Source organism: Coenobita brevimanus, chromosome 106 (genome assembly GCF_032717465.1).
Source record: "Coenobita brevimanus isolate Jiangsu-jjx chromosome 106, ASM3271746v2, whole genome shotgun sequence".
Classification (NCBI taxonomy): domain Eukaryota; kingdom Metazoa; phylum Arthropoda; class Malacostraca; order Decapoda; family Coenobitidae; genus Coenobita; species Coenobita brevimanus.
This window is the reverse complement of record NC_137059.1, coordinates 5866030-5892836: the sequence shown is the minus strand read 5'-3', so window position 1 is coordinate 5892836 and position 26807 is coordinate 5866030. Positions and strand designations below refer to the sequence as shown.

Here is a 26807-nt window from a genome sequence, read left to right as displayed (position 1 = left end):
ATGCTGGGTGGTAACCATATAACCAAACCATACGTGCTCCCTACATGTCAAGTGGGTTGGTGGAGGGTTAGTGCCCCTCTCTGTAAAACAAATAACTCAAAGTCAAATGGCCATCCCATACGGGATTATGGCATCTGGCAATAGATAGATAGAACTATGAATGCTCCAACTGTTTCACAGTAAATACCGTAAGAATCATTTAAAATGGAAAATTGTGTACACATACACCTGTACTACCACAATCAAGAGTGTTTTGACAGCTCCCTGCCAGCATTCTGTCAGGTCTTCCTGACCATCTTATACTGTGCTTTTATCGTGAGCTTTTGGCCCACTATCATATCAATGTTTCATATAGTACCTCGATTCCACAGCTGGCAAGGGAATTTTGACAAACTTTTGATCATGATAATGCATGCTTTACTCTAATGTCAAATATTTCTGGCATTATATAGTCATTAACAAAACAGGTTTGTCACCACTTACCTGACACCTCTGACTGTAAGTTTCACGTGCTTTTAATGCCAAGCCACTTGTTGCCTGAATACTCTTTACTATCTCTTCAGTCTGGCTTTCTTCATCTTTCACCTACAAAGACACCGAGATTACTTTTTCTAATATAAGTATGCAACAATGTATGTATATGAATTAAGGCAAGGGAGAAGACACCTCACATATTTATTTGTTGGCAAGCTGCTTAAAAAAAAAAAAAAAAAAAAAAAAGCCACGGTACTATGAACAATAACAAACAGTAAAATTCTCAATATCCGTATGCGCATTATGCATATCACGTCATCAACAGTAACAGGGAGATGTAATCATCATCTCTCCACCACTACCACACTGGAAAAACTCACAAAATGTCTGACAAGCGTTGGTGAGTGTTCAAATACTGTACTGTGCAGTATTATGCATGGGTTTTCATTTCATATTCATCTTTTGTGTTAATTTGTGTCTTTGTAAGTTAGTACTGCAGATTCTTAAATTTCATTTCATATAAGCTCTGCCTCTATCAGTACAGATATTGAGAAGTTTAAACTTTGTACCTTCAAACAAACAGTAGAAGTCCTCTCATTTGGCATCTTCGGCACCAAGCAGGTGCCAAAAGTGCAGAAACTGCCGAATGAGCAAGGAAATCTGCTAAAAAGTTTCTAGCATTCATGGTCAGCCACCCCAATGCAATTACAATGTCTAGCAAGTATTAGTGGTCAACCCTAAGCACTAAATACTGAATAAGCAACTTTCAATTAATGTCCTTAATGATACAACACACATGAACTTAACCTAGGTGTATTTACATAAACACACCATAAAATAGCAAGACAAAGTTTCCAAACTTTTGAAAGGTCCCACTCACAAAGCCAGACACTCACGAGTCATGACAGCCAACTGCCATGCAGTGTTGGCAAGCAGAAATCTTCAAAAGCGCTAAGCTCAACTTTAAAATGCACTAAGCTATAAGTGAACTGTTCACATTTTCACACTAAATTGGACTTCAAAACATGCTAGTTAGAAAAAAATCTAATATTTATTGGCACTAAACTATAATGAACGGTGTTAAATTATTATGAAAAGCACCAGCTGTAGTGCCAACAACACCTAATTGGCAACTATGGGCACACAGGTACTAGCAATGAGCTGGCGATCCCGTCGCGGGTGCCAATCAGCTTATCATATGTGCCAGAAGAGCAGAGAACTTTCCTAATGGGACTTTTTATGAAAACCGCCGAAAGACCAGAAATACCGTAAGACCAGATACCAAATGAGAGGACTTTTACAGTACATACATAAAGTACAACATAAAGTACATATATCCATCCATCCATCATCCATGAGGAGCGTAGGAGCCCGGGGCTAGGCAGTTGGTCTCGACATTTAAGATGAGAGTGACCAGCTTCACTCATCCTTGAGTGGCATTACATGAGCAATCAACCACAACCACCCCTCGGATATAAACCTTCACCGGCTCAATCCGACTGGAGTGCAATAATTACCCACTAAATCACCAGGCACCAAAATTTGGCTATATGGTTACCACCCAGCATAGTAATGGTTTCCTGGTGTACAGCAAACCATTTGGCTTGTCACTCAGTGTAGAGTCACCCACAGGCAGAAGGAAAAGGAAAGAATGAAGGAAAGAAAGACAGAAGAGGGAGTGTAAAGTCATCCGTAGGCAGAAGGACAAGGAAAGAATGAAGGAATGAACAGAAGAGGATGGAAGGAAAGAGGGATGGAAGAGAGGAGAGGGCAGACACCCGACAGCAGCACTACATCGAGTGAGTGGATGGTGAGCGCCTCCACCTACCACATAAAGTATATATATTACTAACCACTGCCTGTGATGTGCAGCCATGAATTTCAGAGCTTCATTCTGACCATTCTTCACAGCTAAAGATGGAGTGAGGAAGGGTCCAGAAGGAAAACATACCATATTACAAAAGTGAGAGCATTACCAACAGCATACCCTGTGAAATGGGCAACACAAACATTCAAATTCTTAGAATCCTGGCTTCACATCACAATCCTATCCATCAACACAATTTTTTTTTTTTTTTTTTTATTTTTTTTTTTTTTTTTAATAATGCAATTCACATACACCTGCCAGATATTCATTCCACCGAGTACAGGTACAGTACAAGTCCCATTATTCGGCATCTATGGGACCAGGATGATGCCGAGAAATTAGATTTGCCGAATAATCAAAAACCTACCCACTCAGTACCTTAAATATATTGGTGAACACTGTCATCGCCACATATGGTATTACAACTGTGTTTGGAGAGAGTACTGTATACTGTACAATATTGCAATCAATACAGTACTATACCTCAATCTGAAATATATATATATATATATATATATATATATATTTGTGAACATATACAAGGGTAATGACACAGTAGGCCTACAAGTCAGAAACACTTCCTGGATGGCCGAAATGATACAGAATATTACCTACCAGCTCAGTACATCACTTGTATTGGTGAACTCATCACTACTTATATTATTACAAATATGTTTGGAGTGAGGACTGTATACAGTACTTTTTCCAAACAAATAAAATTGTCGGAAAATTGCATAAAATAAAGTAAAGGGATCTGAATTGGTAAGGTGTTTCTGATGAAAGTTATAACTTTTGTTCATTTTTTTTGTTTACATGTGAAAGGAGAGTACTGATGGAAACAGTAATGTATTCCATGAACCCCTTAATAACCTCCGACATTGAACAACCCTTTACAGTACCAATGTCGAGTTAGTGAGCTATGGAGAAACTGTGAACAATTATGGGAATGGAACGAAGGTCACTGGTATGTTTACACGACTCTACGCTACGATTCCAAGCAGTCAGGGGGTCAGTTTATCTCAGATGTTTTCGCCCATTTGGTAAATTCACCGTAACTTTATCAATTCTCCAGTCAATCATAGCGAATCATAGCATGGGTTTAGGAAGCTAAATAACACATTTCTAGGTGCGCCAGACGATTATCTTCATATCTTATAAGAAAATGGAAGAAATTAAATCCCTCCCTGAGTACGTAAAGTTCTTCCATTCTTCTGAAACCAATTTATTTTTCTTAAAGATTTGAAGATTATCGCCTGGCTCACCTAGCAATGTGTTATTTAGCTTCCTAAACCCATGCTATGATTCGCTACGAGTCACGGAAAGATTGATAAAGTTACGGTGTATTTACCAAATGGGTGAAAACATCTGAGATTAACCGACCGCCTAACTGCTTGGAATCGTAGTGTAGTTATGTAAACATACCAGTGACCTTCGTTCCCTCCCCATAACTGTTCAGTTTTCTTTATAGCTCACACTAACTTAACATCACTGACATAGGTACTGTAAAAGGTTTTTCAGTACCGGAGGTTATTAAGGGGTTAATGGGATACATTACTGTTTGCATCAATGCTCTCTCTTTCACGTTAAGCACAAAAACAAACAAAAGAATGAGCACTAAATGTACGTTTAACTTTCATCAGAGAGACCTTAGCAATTCATATTCCTTCAGTTTATTTTTAAGTATTTTTCTGACTTTAGGTTAGGCTAGGTTTGGTTAAATTATTAGGTACAGTTAAACTCGGTTAAGTTAGGTTCAGTTAAACAGGACAGTCCCTTCCACCATTATGCTGAGGAATAAAAATACTAGAGCTGTCACAGCCGTACAGCTAAAAACAACGGGGAAACTGATTTAACAAGCAACATTTATTTATGGGTAATGCATTACAGTGTCAGTGGTTCATGGGCTACTCAATTACCGGTAAGTGTCATTTTCAGGAAGGCATCAAAAACGAAAGAATTTCAAGAATTAGCGTGGGGGCTTGGAACGTAACCCTCGCTAATTTGGTGGGGGTGGTTACTGTAGTGTATGATACTGTGCAACACTGTAATCAATACAGTACTATACCTGAATCTGAATAAAAATATAGAAATTAGTGAACATACAGAAGTGTAATGATACATTAGGCCTACAAGCCACAGATAACACTTCCTAGACTGCCGAGATGATTCCAGACATCTGCCGAACAATCAATGATTTTCGTAAATGGGACTATTTCTCAAAACTGCCGAAATGTCGGATCTACCAAACAATCAGCAATAGGACTTTTACTGTATCATGTTAAAGAGGGGTGCCAAACACTTGTCATGCACTTTTCAATACATACTTCACCAGGTCAACTCAATCCTCATTTAAATTGCCTAGCTGTTGCTAGTTACAAAGCTGTCAGCTAGTATATCAACTAAATGTACTGTATCTTATAATGATCGACTGATAGGTCTTATACATCAACAAACAAGACCTCTCTCCTCCCCACACATGCATCTCCTCCTGATTACCTGCATCTCATTCAGCATTTTAAGAAAACCACAGATCACCTCTGATTAATCCCTTTTTGTTCAAAATTAACATCAGAAAGAACACATGGTTTCAAATACATTTCTCCTTTTTAAAAGTTGCAGTCACAGACACAGTATGAACTATTAAGCTCGACCAAAGAAAGCTGCCTCCAATTTTCCAGGATAAGACAAGATCTCAATTCTACAAGACCTACTAAAATTGTTATCATATAAAGAAAACAGGCCTTTGCAAGCCAACGAATAAAAATGGCAATGGTTTATATTCAAAATGTGCACTGTGGCCTCCTTCTGCAAGCCTGAACAAACGATCAGCAAAGGAAAGCATACAAAGTCTGTTCAGATAGTATCCGACCTTAGGCCCTATAAAAATAAGTAGCTATCCTGTTGAGCTAGAACCCTAATCCTCCTCAAAGTAGGTCCCTTCCAACTTGACACACATAGCCCAGTGTTCTTTCCACTGCCTTAAACATTTTTCGAAGTCAGTTTTCGGTTTCTACTGCAGGTGCTTCATCACATTTGTCATGATCTCTTCTCCTGAATAAATGTTGCTCAAGACATGTTGAAGTGTGCCAACTGCAATCTAGACTTTCAGATGACACTTGGGTGTACAGGTAGGACCCAGAAACCAAAGCAAAGTCATCCCAGTGGAAGCATGCAGGGTCGCCTTGGCCAAAAAATGCACAACAGGTCCACAGCACGATGAAATGAACTGCATGTTGACTCCCCCCCCCCCATTACTGTGGTGCTGTGCATCACAAATAACCACCAGGTTATACTGTCAACAAACATTATTACCTTGATGTTTTCCATCGTATTCGCAACAGTTTGGTGGAAAAGACCAAACCTTTGAAAAGCAGCAAGTTGGAAGCTGCACCACGACAACATCCCTGCCCATTCTTCAAACTGATTCAGGAATTTTTGGTCAAGACAACATCCTGCAGGTCCGGCAGGCTCCCTACTCACCAAACATTGCTCTGTGCTACTTTTGGTTATTCTCCAAGCTCAAAACTCCGCTGCAGGGTTCCCGATTTGAGACGAGAGACAAGATCAAGACAAATGTAATGAAGCACCTGCAAGAGATACTGAAAACTTACTCTGAAAAATGTTTCAGGTAGTGGAAAGAATGCTGGGCTCCATGTGTCAAGTCAAAAGGGGCCTACTTTGAGGGAGATTAGTGTCCTAGCTCAACAGGTTAGCTATTTTTAGAGCCTAAGGTTGGATACTTTCTGAACATACCTCGTATAAATTCCCCTCCCGGCCAAAAGAGCCAAACCATTTCTAATCATGCAGAGCAGTGGTTCAAGGGATGCACAACTCACATGAAATAAACTAATGAGAAATTCATTAAGGAAGATTTTCCTTATAAAGTTATATCCCTATGTTTTTTGTACAAAATTCTTATCTTCTCATTTTTCTACATGTTTTCATTTTGTCATAACTATGTGAGGTACAATACTGGTACTACACACAGCAATGCCACGATGATTAAACAATCTGATAAAGTTTTAGGAATCCAAGTGCTAAAAACTCTTGAAGAAAATTTGTTGGTACTCAATGCATCTCCACAGGTACCCTACTGTAAGCATACTCTCCTAACTTATTTTAAACAGATTTCCCTACCCCTCATCTTCTGATGATCACTGGGTTATATCCACTCTTTTCTTTTTATTCACTTCACAATCATTTCTCTAGTTTAATTTCCATCTGACTTGTCACACTCAAACCATGCCAATGATCTACACCTGTATACTAATGTGAGCACTAACATACTGTGGCAGTCTTTTTAAGTGTCCACTCTAATATCTCTACTTTACCTCATGACCTTCATGACATCAGCCATCTTTCTTTCCTGAGTCACTCTACTCTCCACTTCCTTCGTACATTAACCTCTCTTTTTATTTTATTACTGCACTGATATACTTCTTCTCTTCAATAAGACAATGTATTTCTTATTTTACTTTTGTTACCAATAAACAATTTTACTCATTTTTTAGGGGAGACCTCTCGTGGCTAGAGTGCCAGTAGTGTAGTGGTGCCATACTTGTTTCTCAAGCAATAGGACCCAGGTTCGATTCCCCAGGTTAGCAGAACTACTGGACATTTTCCCTAAGCTCACATGCCCCTGACCACCTAGCAACAAGTAGGTGCCAGGAAGAAAACTGACTAGGCAGGGCACATACTGGCAGAAGAAACTACAGTCTCCTAAAACACAAAAATATAATGACAACATCTCCCATGAATTCCACCTCATACCTACACAACCCTTCCCAACTCAACATAAGCCAAGGTGGCAAGGTTTCCACTGCAACCCTCCATAATGGAGGGATCCAGTCCTTCAGTGAACTATAAAGGAATGCACATTCTTCTTCTCATGGCTGAAGGGTTAAAGGGAGCTGCAACTAGGCTAATCCAATCTGTAGTCTTTCTTAACCTGAATAACAATGGAGGTACCAAGAATAAAATTAAAATAAACCACCTTGTGAAGGGTTTCAACTTTTTCACCAATTCAAGGTTCTCTACTTTCAGCAGCACATCATACTATGCATCATCCTCTCAACAATCATCACATTGGCTTTATTCTTCATTACATTTGCTTTTAGACCATACCACTTTTAAATATCCACTTATTTTAAATAATGCAACCTTACCCCTTTATGTTTTTTATGAAGCTCCTCATTATACTTGACTACAGTCTTGACCAATTCCTGGACACGCAACACTGTATCTGAGTGTATATTAGACAGCCTCTCTGAAGACTGCTTCAATACTCCAAATATTGACGCACATGTCCCCTTCTCAGTGTTGGAGTTGGTTTTGTTGGCCAGTTTTGCTAAAGATTTAGAGTAAGTTTCATCTATTGACCACCTGGAAAAAAATATCAGTATTACTGGAGAGTTCAGGCATGGGATTAAAGAGCAGTTCATCGGTAATAAAGACTTATTTTGAAAAGAGGCAATGTTACTTACAGAAATATATCTCAAACAAGATGAACCCACTTCAGTGTCATGTGATTCAAAATGAGTTCCCTTTACCAGTACAGCAAATCCTATGCTGAATTACAAAAATCTATCAACAGTCACATCTTGCTATAAAATGAGGTTAAATCATGTGAAAACCCATCATATAGCGATTTAACATACAGCAAGGTTGATATGACATGGGTTCAATGGGGATAAGGAGGGGGCCTAAGACCACATAGCCTATATACATACGGTATATATATATATATATATATATATATAATAGTATCTATTCTTGTTAAAAAAAATAATAATAATAATAAATAAAAAATGCATTAACTGTGTGAGGACAGGCAGTAACATCACCCTCCTATATACTTTGAAAAGTGAAGGTTTTCAGATTTTTTCTTTTTGTTATTTATCTGTTCTTGTAAAAAAAAGAAAAAAAAAAAAGGAAAGGAAAGAAAGAAAAAATTATATATATATATATATATATATATATATATATTCATTGTGTGGAGACATGTGATACCACTGCCCTCCTATCATGAATATACAGTATATCATACTTTGAAAAATGCAGACATTGGATCTTTGAATCTGAGGGGTTGTGCTATATCACTCTTTGTCCGTCATTTGGGAGCTTAAAAAATATTTTAATTCAGAAATTTAATACATGGATCATAATGAGGATAACAAGCACCAAAAACAAGCAAAACACTGAACTGGGACAAAGTAATTTCTCTGCTTACAATGTGGGCATTAATTTATTTTTTCTATATAATGCAAAGAAGAAGGAACCAAAGGTCAGGAGCCTGCAAATTGTTCCCTCCAAGAAAAGGCAAAAACAAGATAAAAGAGAGCCAAATTCATCTCTTCACTTTGAGATACCTGGACACCGAGGTTTGAAAGTCAGATCATAGACAGTATAAATTACAGACAAAGGGAAACAGTTCCACGGCTGACTTGTTGCACATATGAAGGACTGGGATTAAGTTAACTCTTGCATTAGAGAGTTGGAAAGAAAATGGATGTGAGTCTGTTGCTATACTGTTGCTCCATACCTGCCGTAGTGGTGGAGGGATGCAAACAGACAGTTCAGAGAAGCAGCAACCACTGAGATAGCAATAGAAACAAGATAAAGATGCAACAGTAGGGTGAAGACACAGAGGTTGAAGGAAGCCAGTAAGAGAAGGAGGGTTAATGAGACAAAAAGCCTATGACTCCACCATGCTGAGAAGAGCTGTGAGTGTAGGGCCTCCCTACACGAGAGTTGCACTTTACACGGGGGTGAATAAAATCCATGGATTGTTTCGTTTTCATTTTTGAAGACTCCAACATGCTTGCATGTGTCAGCCTTGGTAATTTAATGGAGGCTCTCCATGCTGTTCAATCTCTGGCAGTTTTCCTATCTAGTCCCTAAACCCTGAGGTCACATTCATCGACCTCATCCCAGGTCTTTTTTGGTCTACCTCACATTACACTACCCTCAACATTAACACATCTCACTTTCTGCACCCAATTATCATCCCCCATCCTCTCCACATGCCCAAACCATCTCAACAACACTGCAGGGGTAAAGAAATCACAGAGTTGGCTTAGCACACTCAATCTCTTGAATGCAGATTTTACAAGGGAGATAAAATGTTCTTTCCAAGATAAATCCCAAGAGAATGAAACCCCAAGTATGTTTAAAGATGATGCAGGATTGAGCTGGATACTGTTAAAAATTAGAGGGTACTCCCATGGAAGAATTTTGTCGGGTTGATAGATGCAAGAACTAATTTTTTGATGAATTAAAAAACAAGATTATTTTTACCCCATTTAGAGATATGAGCTGCATCAGACATTAGGTGTACCACAGCCTCATCCCTTGATTGTTGGAGTAACTGCCGAGATGGACATTGCAGGAACCACACGGAAAGGTGAAGGGTGGAGTCATCAGCGTATGAGTGGACAGGGTTACATGTACAGCTTAGAAAGTCATTAATAAATACAGAGAGTTGACGATAGGACAGAGCCCTGAGGAACACTACTAATGACAACTCTAGGAGAAGAATGGTGGCCATCTACAACAGCAGCTACAAAACCACCTGAAAGGAAGCTAGAGATGAAGGCACTGACAGAATGAGAGAAACTGTAATAGGGTAGGCTGGAAATTAAAGATTTATGCCAGACTCGATCAAAAACCTTTGAGATGCCAAAGTCCCGAAAGCAGGATGACCAGGAGTCTGGAAGGTAGGTAAGAAGATCAACAGTGGAGCATCCCTGGCAGAACCCATACTAACAATCAGAAAGATGGTTTTGATAGGAAAGTTGCTTTAAAACTTTTTTGTTAAGAATAGACTTGAAAACTTTTGAAACACAGGATGTTAAAGCAACTGGGCGATAGTTAGAGGGCTGGGAATGGTCACAATTCTTTGGGACAGGCTGAAAGAGAGCAAACTTCCAGCAAGAAGGAATGATGCAAGTTGACAGACAAAGGCGAAAGAGTTTACCTAGGCAGAGCGTAAGAGCAGATGCACAGTTCTTGAGGACAACAAGACGGACTCCATCAGGCCCATATGCCTTGTTGGTTTTGAGGCCAGTGATGCCAGAAAACATGTCATTTGAAGAAATTTTAATGTTGGCCATGAGGAAGTCAGAGGGGAGAAATGATAGAGGAACAGCACCAGAATCGTCTAACATGGAGTTGGAGGAGAAAGTCTGAATGAAGAGTTCTGCTTTCTCAGTAGAGGAAATAGCTACAGAGCCATCAGAATGGAAAAGATGAGGCATGCGTGTGGTAAAGATATTAGAAAGGTTTTTGGCAAGATGCCACAAGGAACAGGAAGAAATGAAGTTGGAGAATTCACAGCATTTAGTATGAACGAAATTATTTTTAGCAGAGCAAACAAAAGACTTAGCATGATTTCAGGCAGAAATATAAGAAGAGGTGAGTCTGGAGTGAGTTGGCTCCAGTGCCTATTGTAGGCCTTCTCCTTGTTGTGGACAGCAGTAGAACAAGCGTGATTAAATCAATTTTTTTTTTTTTTTTTCATTAGTCATTTGCCATACAGTCCTCTCATGATCAGATGATCCATACTTTACTAATATTGACCACATATTTCATTAAATTTTTGTCAGTTTAAAGCTAAAAGAAATATAAACACAGACCATACAAATGGTAAATAAGGTACAACTTTAAACTGAAGTGATGCAATCACTGTTTATGTGGTGGGCCATTGTTGTGGGCTATTTGCCACCCAGTGATCTGCTGACTGGTAGCTATATTACTGTCCACAAATTTCACTCAATTTTAGTCATTTTAAAGTTCAAAATATATTAATTACCATTCAGAAGCACAATGCATACACCAACTGAGAACAATTATGGCACACTGATTCAAGGTGAGTTGCTTTGGTGTGTCTCCACAACTGCAATTATTAACCAAAGCATGGGCTGATCATTTACCAGAAAAAAAGATGTCATAAGCTGGAAACTGTTAAAGCAAAATATAATACACCATGGACACTTGTACATGCTACACCATCCCCATTTCAGCTAAATGGAACTTCTCTTCACAGTACAGAATGCCTCAAAAACATTCCTCCTCCTGAACCCTACACTGCATTACACAAATATATACTGTATGGTACATAATAACACAGCCATCCAAACCTTCAGTATATATTCACCATACAGCATTTGCCAAATATTCATCCTAATGACAATGTACTTTCCAGAGAAATTAGTACACCTATCAAGACTATGACGAGGTAATCCCCCTTCTTTACCTCCCTGTAACAAACAATGCCTTCACTGTAATGCAGCCTCACACCACAGCATACTTCTTACCTCATCTCATGTGCTTCACTCTCTCAACACAGACAACCATCATCAGTTTATATATATATATATATATATATATATATATATATATATATATATATATACTGTATATACATTTTATATATATATATTATATATATATATAATATATATATATATATATATATATATATATATATATATATATATATATATATACATTTTATATATATATATATATATATATATATATATATATACTGTATATACATTTTATATATATATATTATATATATATATAATATATATATATATATATATATATATATATATATATATATATATATATATATATATATATATATATATACTGTTTATACATTTTATATATATATATATATATATATATATATATATATATATACTGTATATACATTTTATATATATATATTATATACTGTATATATATATATATATATATATATATATATATATATATATATATATATATATATATATATATATATACTGTATATACATTTTATATATATATATTATATATTTATATATACAGTATATATATATATATGTATGTATTTGGGGGTGCTCACCATCCATACACTCTATGTCGTACTGCTCTAGGGTACCTGCCATTTCCTTTCTTCCTTCCCAAGTTCCATTCTTCCTCTTCTGTCTTTCTTTCCTTCATTCTTTCCACTTCCTTCTGTCTGCAGGTGACTACACTAAGTGACAAGCCAAGTGGTTTCCTGTACACAAGGAATCCATTAACTACACTGGGTGGTAACCATATAACCAATTTATGGCACCTGATAGTTTAGTGGGTAATTACATCACTCTAGTTAGATTGAGCCCATGCAGGTTTATATTCAAGGGGTGGTTGGGGTTTATTGCTCAAATGATGCCAATCAGGGATGAGTGAGGCCAATTGGGACCCAAGCCATCCCGAAAATGAGATATTCCGATAAAAGCAACATCCAGACTTCCCCTTCTAAACCGGACTTTTTCTGATATAACAGACATTAGTCTGGATCGCATGAACGGTTTTTAAACAGTTTTAACTACCACTGCGGTACTGTACTGTGTTATAACTTCACTACATTAATCAAATGGTATAATATATATAATTATACTGTACTGGACACTGATAATCTATCTATCTATCTATTGTCAGACGTCTCAATCCCGTACGGGGTGGCCACAACAAATCGCCTCCATGTCGCCCTGTTCCCCGCCATTTCACTGCCCTGCTCCCAACTCACACACCGCCTCTCTCATATACCTCTCCACCCCATCCCTCCATCTCATCCTCAGCCTCCCCCTCCCTCTTGCCCCCCTCCACCTCACTCACATACACTCTTCATCAGTCTCTCACCCCCCATCCTCTCCACATGGCCATACCACCTCAGTGTGTTCCTCATAACGCTTCCTATCACATCCACATCCACACCACAATGCTCCTTCACTTCCTCATTTGTCAGCCTGTCTCTCCATGTGACTCCACAGGCTCCTCTTAAATAACCTATTTCCACAGCTCTCTTGACTTGTGTCCTTCCAATAATGTCCAAGCTTCACTTCCATATGTTAGAGTTGGTATCACAATACTGTCATGTAGTAACTTTTTCACTTCCATGCTCACTTCCCTGTTTCTTATCATTGCTTTCAAGGAACCAGCAACCTTTCTTCCTTGTACCCTTTCAAGCACTTCACCCTCCAAACTTCCATCCTTACTCATCTCACTACCCATGTACTTAAACGTACTCACATTTTCCAATTCCTCACCATCCAACCTCGCTGTACATTCACTGACTTCACCTCTCTCAAAGACCATCACTATACTCTTCCCTACATTCACCTTTAAATTCCGTTTCTTGCACACTCTCCCAAACTCATCCATCAAGCCTTGCAGCTCCCCTTCATCTTCACTCAACAACACAGTATCATCTGCAAACAACAGTACTGGGAGTTTCCAAACACTACCCTCTCTCACCAGGGCCACTCCAATATCCACTGCCCTACCTTGTATCTCTTTTATTACCCCATCCATATACAGATTGAACAACCATGGAAACATGACACATCCCTGTTTCAACTCAACCTTCAAAGAGAAAAATTCACTCAGTTCACCATCCAGACGCACTGCAGCCTTAGCACCGTCGTACATAATCCTCACAGCATTCAACAACTTCCCATCTACTCCATATATTCTTAATACTTTCCACAATCCTTGTCTATCCACCCTGTCATATGCTTTCTCCAAATCCATGAAAGCCGCATACAACTTCTTTCCCTTCTCTAGAAACTTTTCCACTAAAGATCTAAGAATGAATATCTGATCTACACAACCTCTTCCCTTCCTAAAGCCTCCCTGTTCTTCTCCAACTAATTCCTCTGTTTTTTCCCTAACTCAGTCAGTAAGTATCCTACCATACACTTTTCCTATTACACTAAGAAGACAATTGCCCCTATGATTACCACACACTTCTTTTTCCCCTTTTCCTTTGTACAAGGGAATAATTATACCTGACTTCCAATCCTCCGTGACTTTACCTTCCTCCCAGGCCAATCTGCACATCTTCCATATCCATTCTACTACTATCTCTCCCCCATGCTTCAGCATTTCACCACGCACTTCACCAATTCCTGGGGCTTTCCCCAATTTGAATTTCTTCATTGCTTCCACAACTTCTATCCTACTGATTTCTTCCTGTCTTCTCACCTCCCTCCTTCTCCCAGCCATTCCCTAGCCACTTATACTCGCATTACTTCCATCCTGTATGTTCAACATTTCCTTAAAGTGTTCTCTCCATCTGCTCACTTTTTCTCCCTTCTCCACTAGTAATCTACCTTTTTGATCTTTCACTCCCCTGCTAACTTCACTGCCACCCTGTCTTACTCTCTTCACCTCCTTCCAGAACATTTTCTTACGGTCCCTCCACTTTACACTCAAATTCCTTCCAATTCCTCATCCACTCTCTTCTTACTCTCTCTTACTAATCTTTTCATCCCTCTCTTCCTTTCTACATATAACTCTCTCTTCCGCCTCTCAACTTCTTCCACGCCCCTATTTCTCATCCATTCAATGTATGCTTTCTTCTTTTGTGCCACAGCCTCTCACCTCTTCATTCTACCACACTGTTCCTTGCACACCCCTCCGTCTTCTCTTCACCCCACACACCACATCACATGCTGCACATATTTCTTCTGTGAATATCCTGCACACACCTTCCATGTCCCCCATCTGCTCCAATTCATATTTACTCAATCGTTCCTCCACTTCTCTCGTATATTCTGCCTTTTTCTCATCTTCTTGTAACCTTTCCACTCTGCTTGCAACTACTCCTTCTTCCCGTCCTTCCCTTCTTCTATTTCTCCATCTTACTTGGATCTTGATTCTGGGCACCACCAAGTAGTGGTCAGAAAGTCCACTCCCTCAACCTCTATAAGCTCCTGCATCCATTACACATCTTCGCATCCTTTCATCCACACACACATAATCAATCATTGCCTTCCTTTCACTCAGTTCACCACCCACCCTCCTCATCACTCGCCATGTATACCTGTGGATCATTTTGTGCCTGAAGAGGGTATTGGGTATCACCAACCCCCTCCCAGCACAGGTGTCCACTAATGCAATGCCATTCTCATCTACCTCAGCAGGCACACCCCACTCACCAACTATTCCATCCACCTTCACATTCCCTACTTTACCATTCATATCACCGATCAAAAACACTCTCTCATTCCTCCCAAACTTTTCCATACACACTTCCACATTTGTCCAGAACTCTTATCTCACTCTGGTTTCACGATCTTGCGCTGGTGCATACACGCACACAATCGCCCACATTTGTATTCCAACTTTCAATCTTACTCACACAATCCTTTACCCAACTGATCCACACTCTCTTATGTTCTTCTTCCATCTTTTACACACAACAATACACACTCCTTCTTTTGCCCTCTCATTCTCACCTACTCCTGCACATATACCCCATCCACACTCCCATTCTCTCACACTCTCTCCTCTCCATTTAGTTTCAGTTACTCCACATACATCCACTTCCGCACCTTGAAGCACCTGGACAATCTCTCCCTCTTTCACCTCATCGTTCGCACCCCTTACAAAAAAAAAAAAAAAAAAAAATGTTGCGATCCGTACCATGTCCATTGTCCAGTCCTTGGTCGTCATCTTTTGGTCAGCCTTTGTCTGAGGCTTCTTGTTCGTCTTTTTTGTTAGCTCTTTTCTGGAGAGGGGCACTAACCCTCTGCCAACCCTCTAAGTCGCCTCGTACTAGCAGGGATACTGGTGGAGTATTCTTGAAAACCCCCCTACCCCCAGGGGTAACATGTCTTTTATTTACCTTATTGTGGCGAAAATAGCTGCAGTGGTCAGGCAGTCCAGACTGCTTTTTGTTTTATTGGACTTTTTCCGATATACAGTCAAGCTGCCTATGGCAGGGACTTCTATGACACAGCAAGGTGCCCGACCCCCAAAAATAAACCACGCACATAAACTACCTATGGCATGGGCGGGGCAAGCTTTGAAACACGTGGGCAAATTCCCCAGGCGGCGCGCTCCCCTGTTTCTAAACAAAGAAGATGGCAACCACTTCAGCTCCATACTACAAGTGTTCCAACTGTGGACTTTTTTCTCTCTTATGAGGAGGTTAAACTTCACCAAATTCATTGTGTTAAGTAATGAAACATTAGATTCTTTGGGTACTGGGAACAGTTTATAGGTTTGTTCGTAAAACCGCTATGAACGGGTTAGAGACGAAGCACCTATCTCTGAGCGAAGAGGAAGTATAATGCCTCCCATCATCATCATCACAAATATAAGAATGATTATTAATGTGTTCAATGTGAGTTTTGTTGACACTTGAGTATACAATACATTTCTTCAATCAGTGCTTGATCAGGCAGCCTCCGCCATCTTTAATGTTATGGTCAGTCAACTGATCTGTGTCTTCTTGGCCGAGTTTTTTTTGTTTGATCTGCAGCGCATGGTATTGCCCAATTAGACACAAGGCTGATCACCCTCCTGTTTTTTGTGCCTATTGTTACGTGTAATACATGCATTGACTGCTTGATTGTGTGCCTGTGTAAAGTGGGGAAAAAGGGGAAAAAGTGGGGTGAAAAGGGAGACTTTGGGTGAACGTCCAGAGCCAAATTTCATTTTTCCCATAGGTTTAGTTATTTGTATGACATGGTTTTCTATGGCACAGGCACTGTCTAGAACCAATTAGCTGTGCCTTAGGTGACTTGACTGTATAGGAATTTAGTCTGGCAGCTCCTCGATTCTGATAAAAGCGAATTCCGGTCTATTGAAGTACAGTAATCACTCCAATATCCGGATCAATAGAGCCATCGGTAGGTTCGGATATTGGTTTTGTCCGGATATTGGGCCCCAGCTTATGGACTTGTACTTACGGACCCTAACACAGAGAAACACCTATACAACTCCCTCCGGACATGCATAGCACCTATTTAACACCCAAATCACACCAATAAGGCACATAAATGACTGAAATAAATGCAATAGACACATAAAATGTGGGTTTAGAAGTATGTTCATACATTAATAAACATTCTGGTACTTATGGACTCTAACCGAACCTAACCTAACCGAACCTAACCGAACTCTGAAAAACCCATTCCTACTGCACATGCATGAGGTAAGTTTAGTATGGAAAGAAGTACAGTATGACACTTTCTGGTAAGTATAGTATGGGAAAAAATACAATATGAAACATTCTGGTAAATATAGTATGGAAAATAGTACAACATGAAACATTTTGGCTACTTACAGCAAGTCCCTGGCCACCTCGATGAATAACCGCCTCCTCTCGGACTCTGACAGTAAGAACGATTTCCTGAAGCACTTGCACTACACTCTTCCTGAAGTCTTGCACTGAACTTAGTCACTAACACACAGAAGTCCGTTCTTTTCACAGTGTTCACTTTAGTCCAAATAATGTTCCATTAAATTTAAGTGTTGCACATTAACTTTTCCCAAGTTTTTTAAGTTTCCAAAGCCAAAACAAAGAAGGTTAGTTACGTTAAATTTCTTTTCTACTTAGTCTTTTCTCCCAACTTGAAAACCTTAACACAACACACCGTTTTTTCACTGCACAACACTCAAAATTCCCATGTGGTCTAGTGGAGAAGTTCTTGCTGTTTATTCACTGTCAGAGCCGAGAGTATCACTGGCAGGCGTCCAAGGGGTGCATCGGTGGGTAGTGGTGATGGCGTACCGACTACAGAAGACTCTGAAGACAGCCGCAAACTCACGTCGAGCGGTGACTCCACTGTAGCTGATGTGCTGGGCTGTGGCTCGGAGCATGAGGGCCTGTCTTGGGGAGGCAACGGAGTGGAACCAGGGCTTGGCACAGCGGGGGTCACGGGGCCTGAAAAACTGTCAATCGTTGACTGACGCAAGGACCGACGATTCTGGCGATTGATGATGCGCTGCCGGAAAGCACGCACTTCCTCCACGAGTCCCAAGGGCCCCATCTCCCTGTCGCAGTCCGGGTGTTCCAGGTAGTCTAGGACGAACTCTAGATGTTCCCGGAGTGCGCTCAGCTTGGGGATGGCTGGAGTAGTGTCCTGCTGGGCGGAGTCTGCATCATCATCGCCTTCGTCGTCGGAATCTTCAAGTTCGGGACTGACACCAGCAACCGAAGACGCGATCTCGATATCAGACAACGTCTGATACCCAGGATCGCCTCGTCGTCGTCCAACCACTCACGAACATCGTCCACATCAACATCGTCGCCGTGCGTACGCAGGCCGTGCATGGAAGTCATCCACGTCAAACCCTAGGAAATCGTACTCCACATCTGTTCCGAGAAGCAGACGAGACCAACCATTTTCAAGAGTTTTCACAGGGACTTCCTTCCATGCACTAGCCCAGTTGTACAGCGCAGACTTGATGTTGTAGCGGCGAAGGTTTTCCAAAGTCCGCTTGCCTCGAGTGTCACGTCCTTCCCTGCGCTCGTCCTCGTCCTCGAGAACCACCATCACCTCGTCCAGGAACTTCCGACGGTACAGGCGCTTGTTTGCCACGATCACTCCTTGGTCCATTGGTTGAATGAGAGCAGTCGTATTAGGTGGCAGAAACATGCACCTAATACGGCCATTCTCAGCAACCAAGTCCTTGTCGCACGGGTGGGCAGGTGCATTGTCGAGGAGAAGGAGAGCCTTTACCTGGTCGCGAGGAATTCCCAGTGTCTTCGTCTGGTAATGTATGACCTCCTTGACGAAGTGATGGTGAAACCAGTCTTTGAAAATCACAGCTGTGAACCATGCTTTCAAAGAATGGTACCATACGACAGGAAGGACATCCATCACCCCACGAAGGCACCGAGGCTGCTTTGCACGGCCAACAATAACGGGCTTAAGCCGGTGCATGCCGTTAGCATTGGCACAACACAAAGCAGATATCCGTTCCTTAGAAAGCTTGCGGCCAGGTACACGCTTCTCCGTCTCATCGGCGAGAGTGTTCGTTGGCACCGAGCGATAGAATAGGCCAGTTTCGTCAGCGTTATAGACTTGACCGAGAGTGAGGCCCTCCCTGTCGATCATGCCTTTCACCTTGTGCGGAAACTCGTCCACTCCATCCTCGTTAGCGTCCAATGCTTCGCCATGTGCTTTACGGTTAGTAAGGCCATGTCGCAACTTGAACGCGAAGAGCCAACCCTCGGATGCCTTGAAGTCTAGGGCGTCGTGAAGCCTTGCAAACTTCTCAGCAGCAGCCTTCAGCTCCGTTCCACGTACCATCACACCAGCTGCACGTTGCTGTCGATACCAAATCAACGTGGAGCGGTCGATCTCTGCATACTTGGGAGTAAACATAACCTTCCTCTCCACGTTGCGTTTGCTTCTCGACGAGAAGTCAGCCGTGTACTGCATGAGCTTGTCTCGGGAACGCTTGATATCAAACAAAGTCGACCGGGCCAGGTTGAACTCGCGGAGAATGCGAGAGGAAGACCAACCCGCATCAACCTTCTCCAATATCTCCCGTTTCTTCTCCAGAGTCAACACCACTCTCTTCCTTTTCTCAGGAGGCGGGGCCATCATCACACACACTAAGAGTAGGGCAGAGAGCAGCAGGAGGCCTTGCAGCAAGTACGGCACCACCACAAGCGAGCACGTGGGCAGCCATGACGAAAGAGCGCAGGTCCAGTCGCGGTGAGAGACAGGCGGGAAGTGGGGAGGATGCAGCGGCGCTCTATCGGACGTCGGAGGAATGACGAACCAAAACAATGCTCTCACGCGGCGCGCGCGGCAAGTTCAAATTACGGACGGCAAAAAATCGGTTTTTTTTCCAATTTTTTTGGATTTTCGGACCATTTTGGGAATGTTTGATCCCAGGACGATAAGGTTCGGTTAGTGGGGATGTTCGGTTATTGGGCGTCCGGATATTAGAGTGATTACTGTACATTATATCAAGGTTTTACTGTACACACACACACACACACACACACATATATATATATATATATATATATATATATATATATATATATGGTATATATATATAAAATCTGAGATCATCTGGCTAAAAAGGCTGGACCCCTGCAGTCCACTGGGTTCATGTTGTATGGACCTTATGACCACAACAACATTAATCAGAAAAGTAGATTGAACATTCTGGACTCTAAAACTGTATACAGTAAATCTTACCTTTCTTTGAAAAATTCAGCCAGTTCTTTACTTGCCGTATGTCCTTGCTTCATATTTTGATACAAAACATTCCAGCCATTATGTTCTTCCCCCTGAAAAGAAGAGATTATATATAGCAAAGAGAGACTGAAGTCATTATATGCCACAGTACCCCAACACTGTGAAAGAAATGCATTTTTTCTTTTTTTTTTCTTTTTAATGCATAGAAGAAGGAACCAAAGGCCAGGAGCCTGCAAATTTCTCCCACCAAGAAAAAACAAAAACAAGACAACATCCAAATTCATTATCCAATCATTTTGAGATGCCTGGACACACTGTGGTTGAAAGACTGGAGATCACAGGCAGTAGGAAAAAACAGACAGAGGGAGACAGTTCCAGAGGTGACCTGTTTTATACATGTGGGATTGGGAGTTGCAGTTAATTCTTGCATTAGAGGGTTGGACAGAAAATGGATGAGAATTTGTTGCTAGATGGGTGCTACATGCCTGCTATTGTGGTGGAGAGATGCAGACAGACAATTCAGAAAAGCAGTAACCATTGAAGTAGCGACAGAAAAGAGATAAAGATGCAACAGTGCGGTGAAAAGACTGAGGTTGAAGGGAGCCTGTAGGAGGAGGAGAGTTAATAAGACAAAATGCCTTTAACTCCACCCTGCTGAGATGAGCTGTGTGTGGGGAGCTTCCCCACACATGAGAGCTACAATTTACATAGGGGCGAATAAAATCTGTGTATAAAGTCAACAACTATGCAGGGGTAAAGAAAGCATAGAGTCAGCTTAGCACACTCCATCTCTTGGAAGCAGATTTTACAAGGTAAAATATTTTTTCTTTTTCCAAGATAAATCCCACGAGAATGAAACCCCAAGTATGTTTAAAGATGATGCAGGATTGAGATGGATATTGTTAAAAATTAGAGAGTACTCCTGTGGAAGATTTTGTCTGGCTGATAGTTGAAAGAACTGAGTTTTTGATGCATTTAAAACAAGGTTATTTTTACCCCAAACAAAGATATGAACCAAGTCAGACATCAGGTGTGCAACCGCTAAAATGGATGCTGTGGGAAGCAAATGGTATGGTGAAGGGTGGAGTCATCAGTATATGAGTGGACAGAGTTAGATGTACAGCTTAGAAGGTCAATGATGAATGAAAGGAAAAGTTAGCGATAAGACACAGCACCGAGGAACATCACTACTGATAGCTCTAGAAGAACAGTGGCCATCTACAACAGCAGCTACAGAATGACTAGAAAGGAAGCTAGAGAGGAAGGCAGGGGTAAAAGGATAGAAAACCTAGGAGGGTAGTTTGGAAATTAAAGATTTATGCCAGACTCGTTCAAAAGCCTTTGAGATGTCAAGTGCAACGACAAAGCTGTTGCCAAAGTCCTGAAAGGAGGATGACCAGGAGTCTGAAAGGTAGGTGAGAAAATCACCAGTGGAGCGTCCCTGGCAGAACCCATAGCCTACTGATAATCAGAAAGAAGGTTGTGATAGAAAAATGCTTTAAAGTTTTTTTTTGTTAAGAATAGATTTGAAAACTTTTGAATTACAGGATGTTTATGCAACTGGGCGATAGACAGAGGGCTGGGAATGGTCACTCTTCTTGGGGACAGGCTGACTGAGAGCTAACTTCCAGCAAGGAAAGGTACAAGCTGACAGACAAAGATGAAAGAGTCTACCTAAGCAGGGTGTAAGTGCAGAAGCACAGTTCTTGAGGACAACAGGAAGGACCCCATCAGGACCATATGTCTTGTTTGTGTTGAGACCAGCGATGGCAGAAAATACATCAACTGAAGACATTTTAATGTTAGCCATGAGGACGTCAGAGGGGGGAAAAGATGGGGGGACAACACCAGAATCATCTAAAGTGGAATAGGAGAAACTTTGAGTGAAGAGTTCTGCTTTTTCAGTAGAAGAAATAGCTACAGAGCCATCACAGTGGAAAAGAGGAGAGAAGGATGTTGAGGTAAAGTTGTTAGAAAGGTTTCTGGCAAGGTGCCAAACGGCAAGGGAAGAATTCGAGTGGGAGAGTTTAGATCATTTAATACAAATTAAATTATTTTTAGCAGAGTGAAGAACAGACTTAGCACGATTCTGGGCAGAAACATAAAACAGATGAGATTCAGGGGTGGGTTGGCTCCAATATGTTTTGTAGGCTTCTCCTTGTTGTAGACAACATTAGAAGTGTGATTAAGCCAAGGTTCTATTGCATTAGTCAAAAGACATGAGAAAGGAATGTATGTTTCCATGCCCTAGAATAATCTCTGTATGCACATAGCACACTCAGATGGCTCTCAGCCATGGAAGCAATAATCATTCTACGGAAAATCAAAGAAGTACTGCCTGACAGCCTCCTAGCTCCAAAGTGCCACAACCGACATTTCTTTGGGGGGTCCACAGGCAGTACTGGAGCAATAGGACAGGTTAACCCATGACATCCGGCATTTACTTCCACCAGCCCTTCCCCCAGCTGGGAATTTCAGGAAAATCACTATATTTTTTTTTTTTACCATAACATCTCAGCTAATACTTAGCCAAAAATAAAAAACTAAATGTGATTTATCTATCTATCTATTCCCAGACACCATAATCCCATACGGGGTGGCCATCTGACTCTGAGTTATTTGTTTTACAGGGAGGGGCACTAGCCCTCCACCAACCCACTTGACACGTAGGGAGCACGTATGGTTTGGTTATATGGTTACCACCCAGCGTTGTAAATGGTTTCTTGGCTTACAGGAAACCACTTGACTTGTCACTCAATGTAAGGCCACCTGTAAAGGAAAGAAAGGTAATAAGAAGTGACAGGAAAGATGGGAGAAATAGGAAGAGAGGAGGGCAGGCATAGAAAAAGAATCATAAAGGCTAAGGAAGAAGTAGGCAGCACTACATCAAGTGAGTAGATGATGGTCGCCACCACCTACCAGAGATAATATCAATATAAAGGTATTAAAAAATGATAACGGTAAATGAAAAATGGAAATCGAAGTACCCATCAAGTAATTGTACCAGTAATAGTAGCTAATACATAACCTAGTAATAGTAATGGATACTGAACATTGTAATAGTAATAGTGAGTGTAATAGCTGGGCTATGAAGAAGAGTAATTGTAATAGTAACAGAGCAACTGTAACTGACCCAATCCCTGCTCCCATGCCAAGAAAACCCTAGTTACACCCACAACAACATTTCCATTATATTACCGTAAAACACCCTAACTTCGGACATTTTTTATGTGTTTTAATGAATAACTCTGTGTAAAATGGTGCAATTTTATCCCTGTTGGTGTCATGTGGTAGCCAGGGACAGTACCTACTGAATCTATATAATAAAAAAATTAACCACACTAAACTTTTTTTTTTTTTTTTTTTTTTTTTTTTTTAAGTGTCCGAAGTTAGGAACAAATTTCCTTACTTCGGACAGCTCTTCTAAACTTCGGACATCCAAGTATTTGCCCTTTAAACATGAGAATGGTTAATAGCACCTGTCTCTTGACACACTGGCTAAACTTCGGACACTTTAAAGTTTTTTAAAAAATGTCAAAAAAAATACTGGGCACTCGTGGCCCAAGTTATACGTATATAAAAGGAAATATCCAAACATATCTTCTTTTTTGAGCTCATAATTTGAAATCACATTAAGATGCATCATATCACATTGTAGTGAGGTAATCTGGTCATAAATATAACTAAGAACTCTTCAGAAACTTTTTCAGACGAAAAAATTGTATAAAATGAATTGCATATTTTCCAAACCGTAAGGGGAACTGATCTCTTTTTCCTAAACAAAACTTCCCTTAATTATCAAGTAGCTACCTCACTGACTCAACAAATGCATACTGAAATAACATAATATAATGTTAAACACTTCTTACTGGTTCCAATGACACCCACACACCCACTAACATGCACACAAATCAATAGACACATGCACACACAGGCACATGTTATAAAGGAACGGAATGTATTAATGAGCTACACACTTTAGTCTTATACACACATATACATACATACATACATATATATATATATATATATATATATATGCACACACACATACACACACACACAGAAACAAACATCCCAAATAAGCCTGTGGTTGTAAAAACACACACACACACACACACACACACACACACACACACACTTCCCTAAGAGGCCTGTGCTTGTAAAACACACACACACACAAACACACTTTCCTATGAGGTCTGTGCTTGTTAAACACACACACACACACACACACCTATTGTCTGTATTTTTCCAGTAATTTGTCTGTCCGAATTTAGGATTTTTTTTTTTTGAAAAATAGAGATATTCATTAAAACAGTCATAGCAAGATGATGCACGTATATATTTTAAAATAGTTTACTGCCCAGTACTTACAACACTTTTCCACACATAATCGTACTAATTACGTTCTTACAACTGAAACTGTTTGTTCTGTGTGAACAAAGTTTTGCAGGGTTAAAAAATGTTGATTTTTTTACCATTTGATTCATAAATTTTTTTCACCCACACATTTTCAAGCAAGTTTAATAGGACTTATACATAATAATCTTTAAAGATTAGCCTACCTATCCATATTGATATTTTTTGCAAATGTCGCACTCTCTTCCAATAAACTTCAATTATTACATTTTTTCGCAAAACGTCCGAAGTTTGGGCGCTGTCCGAAGTTACGATGTTTTACGGTAATTCAAAACCAGCAAAAATTTAACATCTAAGAAATCTTTCATGTTCACCTATTAAGCTTTATTTATTTATTTATTCATTTTATGGAATCAAAGGCCAGGAGCCTGCAAACTGCTCCCTCAAGGAAAAAACGAGATAACTGAGAACCAAATTCAAGATTGGTTCATTATATACTGCACCAAATTTATTATAAAGACCAAACTTTTTAAAGACTTTTGGTAAAATTTTACCACATGGGCACAGTGATTCTAACTGTTTTCATACAATTTTGCGGTCTTAAGGAAAGTATGGTAGTTTTAGTACAAAGTGCAACACACAAATATCTGTTAATTTTAGACTGCAAAACATTTGCAGCAAAAGTAAAAAAATACCTATTCTGAGGTATTTAAGGAAGCCACCATTACTCCGGAGCAGCATATTTACCCACTGGACATATTGATTACCAACAACCTCACCAACCTGACACATCAGTGCATCACAAATTCAAGGCTATAGGAAACACAATGGCCCAACTTAACCAGGCTTAATCTAACTGGGGGCTTTGTCCCCACACCCCTCCTGACTGTAACCACCTACGATTGCCTGAAAACCCGAAAATAACAGTCAGGCCAAATCCTAATCTCAGCCCTAATTTACTAAGCCTGATCTCATCTACCCTAACCTAACCTAACATGTCCTAACTTAAGCAAGTCATATTATTCAAATGTAACATTAATAATGAATTTAAAATTACGCCAATAGTAAGACACAACGTACATTATGAGGGCTTGGCAGCGAGTTTTGCTCTTGACGGTAATTTCATCAGAGTAACAGCAAGTGTGATATAACAATACTTTATGTACTTCACGGGTAAAATTTTGAAAATGACCAGAATCTATGATTACCTATGAAACAACAAATGTCTTCTGAGGGTCCCATTCAAATAGTTTATTTAGAAGACCTACATCTATGTGGTAAATTAATCACGTTTTTTTGGTAGCTTGTTAAAATGCTATGAAAGAAAACTGCCGTCTAAAGACAAGTTTTAACCCTACCTTTGGTTTGACATGTCATGCACTCATCTACCTTGCTGCAACTGAATCATGCTTCTCAAATTTTGACAAATATGACTCAACTGCGACAAGCTGCTATATACTAATACTCCTTTAGATATATTTCTGATTCAGTTCCAATGTTCAAGAGCAACGAGACAAAAAAAAAAGAAAGAAAGCTAAGTGGATGTTGGTTTGTAAAGAGGAGGAAATGAGGTGTTAGCAGTGGGTGGATCAGCTGACCAGACACCTCCCCCAGGTGCTATGACACTTACCACCACCACCACTCGCCATCCTCCATGTTTATTCACCTTCGCACACATAAGTTACATCCTTAACATACCCAAAAGTAGTCACAGAAGTCAACAGCCATCCTGAACGCAATCCTACACGGTATCCAGTAACCCTTCCTACATCATAACAAACTGCCAATATGGCGACACATCGCGAGATTTCTCGTGAATGGACGAGATTGCCCCCGCGAAAATTTAAAATTGTTGACGTTTAGCAACACGTAAAACACGTTTAAACTTTTAATATAGACAGTTATACAATTGTTACTTTACTACTGGCATTTGCTATGAAGGTCTTACAGAACTGTTTTGAAAAATTCATTTTGCGATGTTACCTTGTTAGATGTATAACTATCCAGGACATTACAAATGGATGAATCAAGAAGGATAAATAGATTCACTATCAGATATAAAGGCAATTAAATATGGCGAGAAGATCGCAGAGGGTCTGGTTCTGTGAGAC

At 40.2% G+C, this 26807-nt stretch overlaps 1 protein-coding gene across 1 annotated transcript in view; it reads right to left on the bottom strand.

The window, feature by feature from the left end:
* LOC145416442 (F-BAR domain only protein 2) overlaps nucleotides 1-26466 on the bottom strand; it is a 264247-nt gene extending 237781 nt beyond the window's left edge. The window contains exons 1-4 of the mRNA XM_080285396.1: nucleotides 26395-26466; nucleotides 20335-20426; nucleotides 7507-7723; nucleotides 484-585 (exon numbers count right to left, since the gene is read on the bottom strand). Of these exons, the coding sequence (XP_080141522.1) occupies nucleotides 484-585; nucleotides 7507-7723; nucleotides 20335-20426; nucleotides 26395-26424 (441 nt within the window). The 5' untranslated portion in view covers nucleotides 26425-26466. The remainder of the gene's footprint in view (nucleotides 1-483; nucleotides 586-7506; nucleotides 7724-20334; nucleotides 20427-26394) is intronic.
* Nucleotides 26467-26807: the final 341 nt, after the last annotated feature.